The sequence below is a fragment of the Fukomys damarensis genome, unplaced genomic scaffold, assembly GCF_012274545.1.
Source record: "Fukomys damarensis isolate Sample0158 unplaced genomic scaffold, DMR_v1.0_HiC HiC_scaffold_14, whole genome shotgun sequence".
Classification (NCBI taxonomy): domain Eukaryota; kingdom Metazoa; phylum Chordata; class Mammalia; order Rodentia; family Bathyergidae; genus Fukomys; species Fukomys damarensis.
Window position 1 is genome coordinate 60,167,643 of NW_022900926.1, and position 12,826 is coordinate 60,180,468.

The 12,826-nt window shown below is 38.9% G+C and overlaps 2 protein-coding genes across 14 annotated transcripts in view; one reads left to right on the top strand and one right to left on the bottom strand.

Moving 5' to 3' along the window:
• The window catches only part of Fam229b (family with sequence similarity 229 member B), a 28,330-nt gene extending 15,788 nt beyond the window's left edge, over positions 1–12,542 (top strand). For 10 of the 13 annotated variants that reach the window (XR_777629.3, XR_777632.3, XR_777624.2 and 7 more), the window contains 4 exons: positions 3,078–3,236; positions 4,169–4,220; positions 11,816–11,925; positions 12,468–12,542. The gene's annotated coding sequence lies outside the window, so the exon portion shown is untranslated. Of the gene's footprint in view, positions 1–3,077; positions 3,237–4,168; positions 4,221–4,834; positions 4,860–9,282; positions 9,519–11,815; positions 11,926–12,467 lie in introns of those variants that run through there. The other 3 variants (XR_777625.2, XR_777628.2, XR_777637.2) reach the window with 3 other exon arrangements.
• The window catches only part of Lama4 (laminin subunit alpha 4), a 148,674-nt gene continuing 141,906 nt past the window's right edge, over positions 6,059–12,826 (bottom strand). Inside the window, exons 38-41 of the mRNA XM_033763178.1 lie at positions 12,441–12,571; positions 11,347–11,440; positions 10,517–10,636; positions 6,059–6,514 (exon numbers count right to left, since the gene is read on the bottom strand). Of these exons, the coding sequence (XP_033619069.1) occupies positions 6,369–6,514; positions 10,517–10,636; positions 11,347–11,440; positions 12,441–12,571 (491 nt within the window). The 3' untranslated portion in view covers positions 6,059–6,368. The remainder of the gene's footprint in view (positions 6,515–10,516; positions 10,637–11,346; positions 11,441–12,440; positions 12,572–12,826) is intronic.

The window sequence follows — 12,826 nt, forward strand, 5'->3', positions numbered from 1 at the left end:
TCCCTTCACCTCTTCCACCCTTCTCTATTTACAAAGACTCTATATTTCCTTGATATTCACTGAGCTTTGTTACAACAGCTAATTAGAATTCTGTGTCAGGCTATTATACTATCTCTGTGTCTTTATAATTCATCATTGATACCTTATTCTGTCCATTTGATAACATCATATTCTACTGATCGTTCCTGACTTTTGTGGCCATGAGTTGATGTCTACACATTGACATAGGTACTCAATCCAGTCTTCCTAGCCTACTGTGTTTAGGAGTTTCCTACAGAAATAAGCCTGTCCATAGTTTCAGTGTAAATTGTCCCTGGGCCTGTGAATACTTTCTCCATTGCAGTGTTAGAGGGTACCTTAAGCCCACAACTCTTTACAGCAGAAGCTTTTGGCTGCCAAGGTTTAATGCAGTGGTTGGTCGCAGGCAAAGACCATAGCTGCCTGGCCATCCAATTCCAAGTGTGTGGTCCTGATAGCCTAACCTACTGCTGAGGTTTCCTTAGGACCTAAGGTCACTGTGTTGGCTAATGTTGATGTTGGCCAGAATAGGAGCTCATCCTGCTGGAGTTGTGGGAAAGCCTCATGTACCAAGAGGATCTCCTTGGTGCTAAGTTTTATTGTGGTGGTCTGGTACTGTATTTAAAGGCTAAGCCCTATGCTTACTTTCCTCTGCTCCAAGGGATGGTGTTTCTCTATACATCATGCTACATGGGTTTGGAAGCAGTAACACAAATAGTGAAAATCTGTTCTTCCACTTTCTGAAATGTATCTTTTCTTATGTAAAAAGTAGGATCTCTGACCTGATTTTTTAGGTTTTGTGAAGATTACATTTCATGTGTTCATAGTAGCTCAAATCAACTTTCCATAGGAAAGATGATCACTACAGAATCCTGTCCCACCATCTTGTTCCCAGTTCCAAGTTTCCCGCCGTCTTGTTACTATAGTTTATTTGTAGATGTTACCCCCCAAAGAAACATGCAGTCACAGACAAGTCTTTTGAAAGCCTTTTATAGCACCTCATAGAGGCTTTATACCTACATGTGATCTTAGGAGGTAGGATCTGGTCAGAAAAAGCGGGTGGTATGTGGGTATGGCCTGGAAGGATATGTTATCCCCTTCCCTGCTTTTTACTTCAGACTCTGCTTCCTGGGTGCCATGATGTGAACAACTTTTCCTCCACTCTGCCTCTGTGCCATATCACCTTGCTTTGCAGCCAGTGACTGGACTGAAAGTGTGAGCCATAATAAACTTTGCTCTAAGCTGTGTGTGTTGGGTGTTGTGTCCAGTGATGAGGACAGTGACTAAGACACGGCCTATTCTAAATACTTGGTGTGTTTTCATTTAGCTGCTCTTGCTTATATTTGGTTTGATAATTAGCTGAATATCTTCATTTAAATGCCCCCAACTAGTTTTTTTTTTTTCTTGGTACCAGAATTGAACTCAGGACCTTGCGCTTGCAAAGGAGGTATGGTGTCACTGAGCTGAATCCCTGGCCCCCGCAACTAGCTTTTGACTTGATATCTCTTGATAATGTTCTGCCATGGAATAATTATATTGGGTAAGCAATAGGCCTCTGTGCATTTTGGGAGTATATCCAAAAATTAGTTACGGTTAATCTGCAGAGCGTGTGAACCACTTCCATCAGGTTATTGGTTAAATGTATTGATAGTGAGGTCAAGGCAGTGTAGAACCCCATTTCTCTAAAAGTTTGTCCCATTGTCACTTGCACCTCCGGTCCCAGCCAATCATCTTGAAGTTACTTATAATCAATGTTTTAAAGCCTCATGTGGATCTTTTTACATGATTCGACTTAAGAGTCATTTTGAGGTCTAGGCCTACCTCTGTATGTTCTCTTTTTGTTCTTGAAATAGTCCCCAGGACTCGACCTGTCTTCCTTTTTCTCTTCTTGGATGCCACCATCATCCAATGATAATGTCTTCTCCAAAAGACTTGACTTTTGAGTTGAATACAATTCCATTTCCTTGTCTACATTTAGCTCCTAGTGAATATATTATTTAATCTCTATATGTTTATATAATTTCTGTAGTTTCTTTTGGTCTTAATTTTTAGTTTCTGTTATCAAATAGGATGAAAGACATTGTTTCACTTAATTTCTATTTAAACATGCTTTATAGCCTAAGACAGACCTTATCTATTGTGGAGAAAATTTTGTGCTTTACTGAGAATGTGTTTCCTGCTGTTGTCAGATGAGCCACTCTGTAAATATCTGTAAAGTCCATTTTTCTCAACCACATTCCCTTATATTCCTTGGGTAACCTTCTGTTAGGGAATATTCCAGATCCAGGAAAACTATGGCATGGTATTTTCATAGCCATTTTCCAGGTTGACATCAGTTCCTTAATCAAAAGTCTTTAGCCATTTAGTATTTTGAAAATATATTCTGTCGATGATGATGTTGGTTTAGCTCATTCTAAGGTTGGTATATTGTAGCTGGCTTGGTGAGTGACTCAATCCTCAGCAGCCATTATCAGTGTACTTTAGAAATTCTTGTGCTGTAGATTCAAGTGCCTGGTAGTGTCACTCTGCAGTACCTTTGTCTGTGCTTCTCTTTCCCATGGTTCTGCGTTTTGTCAGGCTGTATTCCCTCAGTCTTTTCTGCTCACTACCCACACAGCTTGTCCTCTAGCAGTCTCTTCTGATAATGGTGTTCCCTGGTGCTGTGAGTTTCATAAAGTAGGTGGGCTTATACAGGGCAGCCAAACTTCTCCCTACATTTCATATCTTGACAGGTTGTCAAAGACTTGAGGGAAGCCGGGCATGGTGGTGCACACCTGTGATACCAGCACTTGGGAGGCAGAGGCAGGAGGATTTCTGTGAGTTCGAGACCAGCCTGGGCTACATAGTGAGTTCCAAGTCAGTCTCAACTACATAGTGAGACCCTGTCTCAAACCAAAACAAAAAAGAGACTTGAGGGAGTACTTCTTGTCTGTCTTGATGGGCTGTGCCATTGTTCCTTCAGTCTTCTCCCTACACCCTCAGGTAAGTCAAAGATCTCTAGGTCTCAGTAAAACCCAAGTATAGAATAAATGCTCTGTTTCCTTCTTTTTGACTCCTAGGAACTTTGCAAAATGATTGTGCCTTCGGAGGTGAGGTATGGGTAATAACCATACAGAAACACTGCTTTCCTGAAATGCATTCAATAAATACTTATTAAGCATATATCTTCATGCCAGACACTCTTCTAGGCACTTGCAGCACATTTGTGAATAACACAGGTAAAAATTCAGGTAGCTTACAATTCAGTTGCCTCTCTGGACCCTTTAGATAAGCGCGTGTGTGTGTGTGTGTGTGTGTGTGTGTGTGTGTGTGGTGTTAGGGAGCTTTGTGATTTTGTACTGATAATATAGTAGTCCTGAAAGAGAATGCATGGATAGGCACCACACTTCACAATTCGGTGAATAAAATGTGATATATTTATTGTTTTATGGACTTAGAAAGAAAGTTTCTCTTGATAACCCTTTGCTGTTGTGTTAAATACAAGAAAACAAGGGACCAGAAAAAATGCACTCCAGTGTCTTTTTGAGATTCCTCCTTTAGTTCTTGGCTGAGACCTGAGATGATTAGTATTGGACAAAAAGGATAGGTGGATGTACCATCCTAGGTTTACCAAATGGAAATGCCAGGATTTTTGTCTTTTATTTCTTTTAATGTATCTGTAAATCTGTGTAGAAATCATTTAACATCATATATTCTTATGGCACTGGCTTCTACTGCTAAGTGCTTGATTTTATGTTTCTCAATTCAGATGTTCAAGGGAAAATACCCACTTGTTCATTCTTATCCATTCATACCAGGTAGTGGGATGTTGCTTTACTGGAAAGCTTTAGAACAATGACACCCACCTTGTAGACCTCTCAATGATACAAACAGCTTGCTGCGGCTTGTGTGCCATGGGTTCACCACTGCTGCTACAGAATAATGTTCTTCTTGTCCAGTCAGTTATGGCTACAAGATGGGAGCTGCAACATGTGCCCAAATAGGGCTTCTCCTTCATACAAGGGCTGTGAAAGGCCCTGCTCATTTTGAAGTGACTCTGAACTGACAGAGCAGTTGTTCAGAATTACTGTGAGCACTTAACTCCTATTTCTCTAGATGGTGTACTCATGCAATGCTCACCTAACAGAAAATCCTACTGCTTTCTCCTTAGGAGCTGGGAGGAGGAAGTCTCATCCGATAACACATTCCAGCTCTTATAAATGGTAAATTCAGAGTTTGGGAACATCATTGTGTTGGTTTTATGATGTGTGTGGCTCAGGACATAGTCCATTCCAAGCATAAAAATGTGCAGTATTAACTGCAAAGAGGTGGCCTAGGAAATGGGAGAAGTTAGAACACAGCCATGTGAGTGTATGCACGCCTCCTGGGGCTGCTGCAGGTCCAGACAGCTCTGCAACTTGGCTGGTTTAGGTTGCTTTGTGTCCCTGCTGAGAATGAGGGGAATCAGATAGCCCTATGGGATGTCGCAGGACAATTTTTTGAATAAAAAAAGTAGTTGGTTATTTTAGAGCCACTTCCAATTGCTTGGATCTGATAGAGGATACATAATGAGGATTCAGTGTGTTTTGAAAGCTTTAGTTATGGCCCCAAACTCTTAGATTCAGAGTCATTAGGCCAGAAGCCACACATAGCTCTTGGAAGGTTGTTTGGTCTGCATGTATTTTCCCTTGGAGGTGGTTGGTGAAAAATCAGGCAATTTCAAACTGCAATTTTGCAGTTCCTTCACCTTTTGGAAGCTCTGGCCCTTCTGGGCTTGAGTTCTTTCATGGTGCTAACTGGATGAGCTGACAACAAGTGCCCTCTTGGTCTTCCCCAGGGACCGCTGCTTGATTCCCCGGTGCAGGAGTCTCTCTGTCCTGGGCATTTGGGTCTGTGGCTCCTGCATTAGTGCTCAGGAGGTCGGCCTGAGGCAGGCAGTCTTCAGAGGCAAGGAAGCAAAGGACCATCAGGCAGCCCAGAGAAACAGGAATCCTGGCTTTGAATCCTGGTTCCTAGGTCGAGATGTCTGCCCAGCAGACAAAATACCTGAGCTGCAATGCTCCCTCACAGGATTACTGTGATAAAATAATGATATAGTAAACTTCAGCTTCTCATGGTGGCTGGTACTTACTGTCTTGTATTTATAGCTGTCAACTGTTTTAATGGTCTCAACATTATCACCCAAGATTGAAAGATAGAAGGGGATGTAAATACATATAAACATACACACACCTCTTTCTAGGCAATGGATTATTAGGTTGTTTCATTTTCTCTGATAATTCCTCAAAATATTTTATCCCTATCCCCTCTATAGTTACTCATTTTGTTTTTATTGTCCTGCTGATATCAAGGCCTGTTTTCTCTTATTCTTTCTTCAGAGTTCATTATCTTCTCATGTATAATTCTTTTATTTCATTTTCCATATTTTAATATTCTACCATCTGCAGTATTTATTTTTCTTTTTCTAGCATTAATTAATATGGATACTAGGAAAAATATAAAATTTTAGAAATAAGACTAGTACTGCTGCAGGTATGTAGGAGAATGACTGTTTTTGGTTGTGGTGGCATTGGAGTTTGAACCTTGGGCCTTATGCATGCTCAGTGAATGCTCTATCATGGAGGTATACCCCTACTCCAGAAAATCTTAATAGAAAGACATTCATGGTTTTCAGTTAAATTTTATGATTTTGCTTTTTCTCTTGTAAGCATCTTGGTGATTCCCATAAACACATAATAATAGAAATAATAATAATAATAATATCCTATAGGAACTTCCCTCCAGGTACAATTTTCTTTCTTTTAAGGAATTAGTAGTTTGATTCCTTTGTTCTTAGTTAGAAAAGATTAAGTTATACTAGCAGTTTTCTGATAATCTTTATGAAGTCTAATAACCTTGATGACTGCTGGTATAAATTTAAAATACTCTTGCTATACTGATGTATCAAAAACTGATAAAAACATGTCATTAATTTTAGATTATATATAAATTAGAAAATTAGTAAGCCTTTTCAAAATACAAAAAGGTAGTTTAGGACAAAGATATTTTCAAATCGATTGAAAGTTTTCACCCCCTGAAAGAAGAATCTGAGCGTGTAAGTGAACTTAAAAATGTGTGCCAGTGTTTATTTAGAATTCCTTATTTTATTGGAGCCAGGCAGTTTCACTGGCAGAGCTCATAGTGACTGAATCGATACAAGTTCCTTCCCCACTGCTGACACTGTGGGTCCAAGTTAAGAATGCCAATGAGGAGGAGGGGTACAGTGATGAAATGTGATGAATGCTTCGAGTCCCTGGCATGTGGGAGAGAGCTCCACTTTCAGGACTTGGAAGAACTCCACTCCAGTGGCATGCTGGGTGCTTCAGGCTGCCTCAGGCTACCGGGCAGGAATTGATGCTAACCGCGCCACTGACCAAGGCTGCTTTATTGAAGCTCACTGGATGCCCATCAATCACAAAGTGGCGGATGCAGCCTGTGAAGGGTTTGCTGGGGGCTAAGCGGGATGTCAGCAGAGACTCTGAAGAAGAAGAGATGAAAGTAAAAGTCACAAGGGAGCCATTTCCAAGCTCAGATACTATCTTCTACTAAATATGCATAATAATCATTCACATCAAAATGATTATGAGCTGTCAGTGCCATATAGTGGTAATTCTCAGGAACATCCTCTGCTTTCTAATCTTAATGTTTTGCATGTTTTCATGATCACATTTCTGTGTGTATTACAGCAGTCTTCCAAAGCTGAAATTTATCACTTACATGTAGAGCCACAGCAGTGCATTTTCATAATTTACCTATGGTTTTTAGAGTTAATTCTCCTGAGCCTCACGTATTTTCTGTGCTTTGTTGAGAAGAGAAATGATTTTTTAGCTTCTACACTATTTTTGGACACAGTTAATGTTTCTGTTTAATTCATATCATTGCACTTTACCCTTAAGTCTCCATGTTTTTGCCATATATCCTATGAGGGATATAATGAGAAAATAATGAGTTAAAATAAAGTATAATTTTTCTGAGCTCAGGGTTTCAGAACTATAAATAGGGTAGTGATAACTAGTCTATGTCTTTGTGTGAGCACAGGTGCCCTGTGGTATGACAGGGGAAATTCTCCCTTTATCTTAATTAGACATCCAGAAGAAGCCACATGTGTATTAATTGTACAGACACAATTAAATGTGTTAGGATGATAGAAGCAATGTAATTTAAAGCAAATAGGGAGCTTAGAAATATTATGAAATTAAAACCTATTTAGTCAAAGTTTATTATGTACCAACAGCTATGTGAGCAGTAAGTGATAAAAGATGGAAGTTAGAAAGTTAGGAAAGAAGATAATGTAAGACAGCAAATTAAACACCAATGTGCAGCTGTAATTTTCTAAGCAATACAGAGTAGAACTGTGAAGGTGTGTACTGAAGAGAAATTGTATAAATAGCACTTTTGTTTTAGAATAATAATAATAAGTCAAATTTTAGATTTGGGAAGGCCTGAGAGATCAGTTTCCTTTGTCTCTAGATTAGTCTGACTGTGCATACTTCAAGCCTGCTCAGTGTGTCATCATGAGAATAAAAATAAATGAGTGGGCCGGGGATTTCACCTGCCTCAGAAGCTCAGGGACGTGAGTTCAATCCCCAGTACCAAAAAAGAAAAATAAATGAGGTGTGGCAACACCTCATACTTCTGGCCACACCAGAGACTAGATCGTGAACATAGGTGTTCATTCTACCCAAGCCTTCCACCCTTTGGTTCATGGAGGAAATCAGCTGCAGGAAAACATTCATACAGCAATTATCATCTGCAAAATTCATCTCACAAATTACAGGTAGTAACAGAAAACGGCCCTATGGACCATAAGTCAATAAAGGCAACGTGATTTTAAGAGAGACTGTTTCCCAGCTGAAGGCTTCCTTATATATAAAGTAACAGGCTTTTCAGTGGTGAAATGTATGGTTTGAGCCCCATTAATTAATGTGAGCCCCATTAATTAATATGTGAGCCCCATCAATTAATTAATTTTATTCTCAAGTTCTTTGTTCTTCTAAAGGAAATAAGTCTTTGAAGTTTGCTGTCGAAAGGACTTTTCAAGCTACCTCTTTTCCTCTGGTTCATTAGTGTCCATGTTTGAAATCTCATTGGGAATGCTTATTCCTGGTAGCTGTGGGTTCTACCAGGGCCATCTGGATTTTCAGATGCTGAAGATTAAATGAGTCTAATGTGATTTTTACTTTGACTTTAAGAAACACATGGAACACTGTCCCTTCTATTTTAAGTGAAGTTGTCTCATCATAAGCTGTGGTTTTGGTTGGTTCTTTTTTCAAATGAGCTCCATTAATTTAGAATTTTTTTCTAACATTACACTCTGATTTTTAAATTATCATACAATAAAGCTAACATTTTTTGGTATGGCAGCTCAATGAACTTTAGTAATAGTAGTAACACAGTTTTGAGGGGTAAGTGTGGCAGGGCTTCCAAGAGATTTCAGGTATAGAGGGGTTGTACTTACACCCAATTTCTTTAGTTATCCTTATTAATGCCTTTGTTTCAAATGTGATTTTCCTGGAATTAATCTTGAATAGTTCAAAATAATATAATGAAGTACATTCAGCTCACATTACAGTTGCTTTTGTGCTGGGTTTGTGGGCATGATTCCTAGATGGAATTACAATCTTCAGTGGTGCAGCGGGCTGCTAGTTAGGCTTCTCTAGCCTGCTAACTATTGTGTGCTCATTCAGTCCCTAAAATTTGTATTCATTGTATGTTTCATAAAGGCTGGATTTGGTTATAGGTACATCTTGCCCACTCAGGCTATGGAGGTTAATGTTAACAGGTTAATGTGAGTGTAGGGTCAGACTAAAAACAAACACAAAAGTCAAAGGGAAACATTTGTTTGAATTAAGTGGTAAGTACTTTTGGTGAAAAGAGCAAATACTGTAACAACTTTGAGGGAGGGCCATGCTTGTTTTGTCTCCATGTCCGGAAGCTTAGCACAGTGCTTAGTAGACACTCAAAAGTGCCGAAAGAGTCATGTTTCTTGTCAGCAAGGAGTGTACTCGTGTGTGTGTGTGTGTGTGTGTGTGTGTGTGTGTGTGTGTGAAGGAGTATACTCTAGCTTCTATGCTATTTGGTGATAAGCACTACAAAAGTATGCATACACATCCAAGGGGAAACAAAGTATAAGTGAAATTCAGAGTTAAGTCTTAGCTGTCAATGTGGAATTAGGTAGGTGAAGAGTAGGAAAAGTTGTTCCTTGAAAAGATATTACAGGGAAAAAGAGAGAACAATATTTTCCAGAAATGGAAGCCTGTGCAATCATGCAAAGAAAAGCCTGGAACAAAGAAAACACCACCAAACATGGAAGGAACTTCAAATCCCAGAAGGTTTGGGGAGATTCAGCGGCAGCGGCAGGATGAAACAGATGATCCAGGATGCTGCATGCTGTGCTAAATTTGATTCAGTGGACCTCTTGGGGCCTGTGCAATATGTAAAACCATGCTGGGAGTTCTAGGAAGGAAGCAGTGTGCAGAAATGTAAGAAATGATGTGAGAAACTTTCCATGCTGTGCCTGCATGAAGTGTACTGTGGCCCAGGCCATACTCCCTTTCAGACCCAAAGCCAAGAGCAGCAGAAGAGGACTGGGGAACAGCAATGGGAGTGGTGGGGGAAGTGAAAGGGAGGAAGAATTACTTTTTGAAAGTCTCCCGTATTTCTTTTGGCCCTGGAGTTACTATCATTGTTAATACTGATATTGGGAAAACATATTAAAAAGAGAGGGGTATTCAGTTGCTACTACTTTGCCAAGACCCAAGATGTGATTCTTACTCTTATCTATGCTTTCTCATTCTCTTAATTAAAACACTAGCTGCTTTTACACAAGACAGCCCAAATCAATCCAGGAGGTTGCGAAAATCTCCACCAAATTCTACCAGATGCAAAAAGTGTACATATTCCTTTTTATATTTCTCTCCTGAGCTAGAGTTTTCAGTTTTTCCAAGTCAGTGAAATGTATAAAAACCATGACATTCAACATAAAGACACAGTCCCCCTTTTAGAGGTTTAAGATAATTATGGGAGGGGTCCGTAATTGTCCTCCTAGCAAATGTCACTACTTAGGAATTAGTTCTTAGGGAATGTCATATATAGGAACCAAGTTATGGTCTGTGCCTGGGGAACTGTGGATTCTTTGCTATTATCAGAAAACGTTATTTTTCTCTAGGTTCTGAGTATCAAGTTTTCTTTGTGGTAAAGATAGTGTTTCACTGTGTATGGAGGATATGTAAAAGGAAGATATTAAAAAAATAAGCAAATATGGCAAAATGGGAGTAATATCTACTGGCAAGAATGCTGGTGTGTATTACTTTGATATGATACTTGGATAAAAAAATTTTCTGTGCTTTTTCTATAAAAGGACATTGCATAGGAAATCCTTTGAGTTATTAGGTGAATTATGAAAACATGGCTCCAACACAATAACCTAACAGTTATTTGCTGCAGCTTTGGAAACTTATTCCTGTTAAGTGGCACTTACCTGGAACACCTCCAACAAACACAGGCTCCCTGTGATCAACTGGTTTGGGATTCAGGGGTCCAACCACATGATTGACTTCAGAGTCCACATCCAACTGAACCACATTTGAGTCTCTGATAACTGAAATACAAGGAAAGACTAGCTGTAAACTCACACTGAACTGATTTTTTTTATGTAAAAGAGACTAATTTTTAACAAAATTGCTTTTATTTATCCCAGAATAAAACCTGTACTTTTTTTTTTCTCTCATTGAGTTTATTGGTACATTTTAGGTACACAGTACAGTTACATTCATTATTGGGATCTTTTACCTTTATATGACAGGTCTTGGTTCTCATTTTTTTCCCCTTGTCCCTGCCGTCCCTTCACCCCCGTACTCTTTTATATCAATGAAAAAAAATGAATAATGTGTGACAGTATCTAATTGAGCAATCATTGTAACATTTGCCTTTTAAATGGAGAATTTTTAAGAAACAGTGCAACTTTGTTTTTTTTTTTTGCTATATAAGCTACACATTCTATAAACTATTGCTAACCTAGCTGGCACTATCATAGCTTTAAATTAATCACACATGGATCCAGTATACACATTAGTACAATAACACTTGCTTCTCTCTGTTTGGCTCCATAAAATGTCCTTGTTACAGTTGCCTTACCCAGGCACCATCCCCCCTGAGGGCATTGAGGCCACCTACTGTTGTTTTGTACTTGCATTGCAGTGCAGCAAACCCAGGGCTTTGCACACCCCAGCAAACATGTGACTACTGAGCTACACCCCAGGCCTCAGGCTCACCCTTGTAAAGAAACCAAGCATGCTCAGGCTTTCCTACCTGTAATTCTGTGCCATCTGCCGTCACAGAGACTCTGCTTGGGTGTTACTGAGGTGGAAAAGTCTCTGATGCCATTGTTGACTTTCACTGTGACCTGGAGATGACAGGCCATGTTAAAGATTTAGTTTAATTTTTGAATTTTGAAAATAGTTTACCACAGCAAAGCAATACTTTAACAAAAATTCATATAGAGAAGCAATAATTTTTAAAAGACATGCACGATTAGCTTTGCAGTTTGAACACAAGGGGTCAATCTTTGGTAGGTAACACTTTATACAGGGTGTACTCCTGCAAGAACAAAATAATCATACCGAGAGAAGAGCAGGAGAGAATGATAGGAAATACAACGGCAGATTCTTTGGATTTCTAAAGATAGACTGTGTTACATAAAGGGGGTGATATATTGGTGAGGAGCACAGACTCTGAAACCAGGCTGACCAGCTCTGATTTCTCTTATTTTCTGCTTCAGTTTTTGCATTTGTAAAATCAGAGAGATGTTACCTATTCCTAGAAATATTGGGAGGACAAAACGAGTTAATCCATGTCAAGCATTTAGAATACCACACGACACACAGTAATGTAAGTACCATGGAAGGAAAAGCTTTATTGTTGCAGGGTTAAGAGAATACATTAGAACCTAAATAAAATTCAGGTTTAAGTTTGAGGCATAGTGAAAACTAGCCTTTTCACAAATATTCCCTAACATTTTAGAGTAAATTGGTTTAATTATATATTTTTTTATTTATACTATTTGGGAATTATGTTTATATATGGAATACATCTATCTGATAAACATTTAAAAGTTTTTGTGTTTGTTGATTTTGATAATTGAATATTTTTGCTCTAATTGTTAAACTACTCATGTTGTTATTGGTGATCTTTTTTGCTAGCTTTACCTTATTTCTATGACTTTTTTTTTTCTAATCAAATCAACTCCCAACATACAAATGTAAATCCAACTACTGCCCACATTTAAATTTCATGTTACAGCTTACCTATTTTTCCACTTAGAAAGATTGATGATACAATTCTGTGAAACAAATCTGCTTTTGATCAGGTTAGATGGGACAGACTTATGTTTTTTAAGACACTACCTGCCCATTTTTCATTTGAACATTTAGGTACTCCCCGCTGACACTGTGGCCATGGACAAGGGTTCCAGAACTGCTCCTGGGACGGACTTCAAATGCAATTTCAAACTTCAACCCGATATTGAAGGACTCATCTGTGGAGATAAATATGATAAACTCTCAAGGGGAGCAAAATAGATTTTGTAACCATGGTGTGATTTTGTAATTCTGTTTGATGCCATTTCACAACACATTACATACAAAGTGCCAGTTTTCATAGTAAATGTGTCATAGAAAACTCTGTGGGTGACTAAGGCAATGAAGGAACATATCCCTTGCACTACAGATCATGGGGATGGATTTAGGGGAAGATAAATGAATTTCAACCAGCAGCACAATTTCTATTTCAA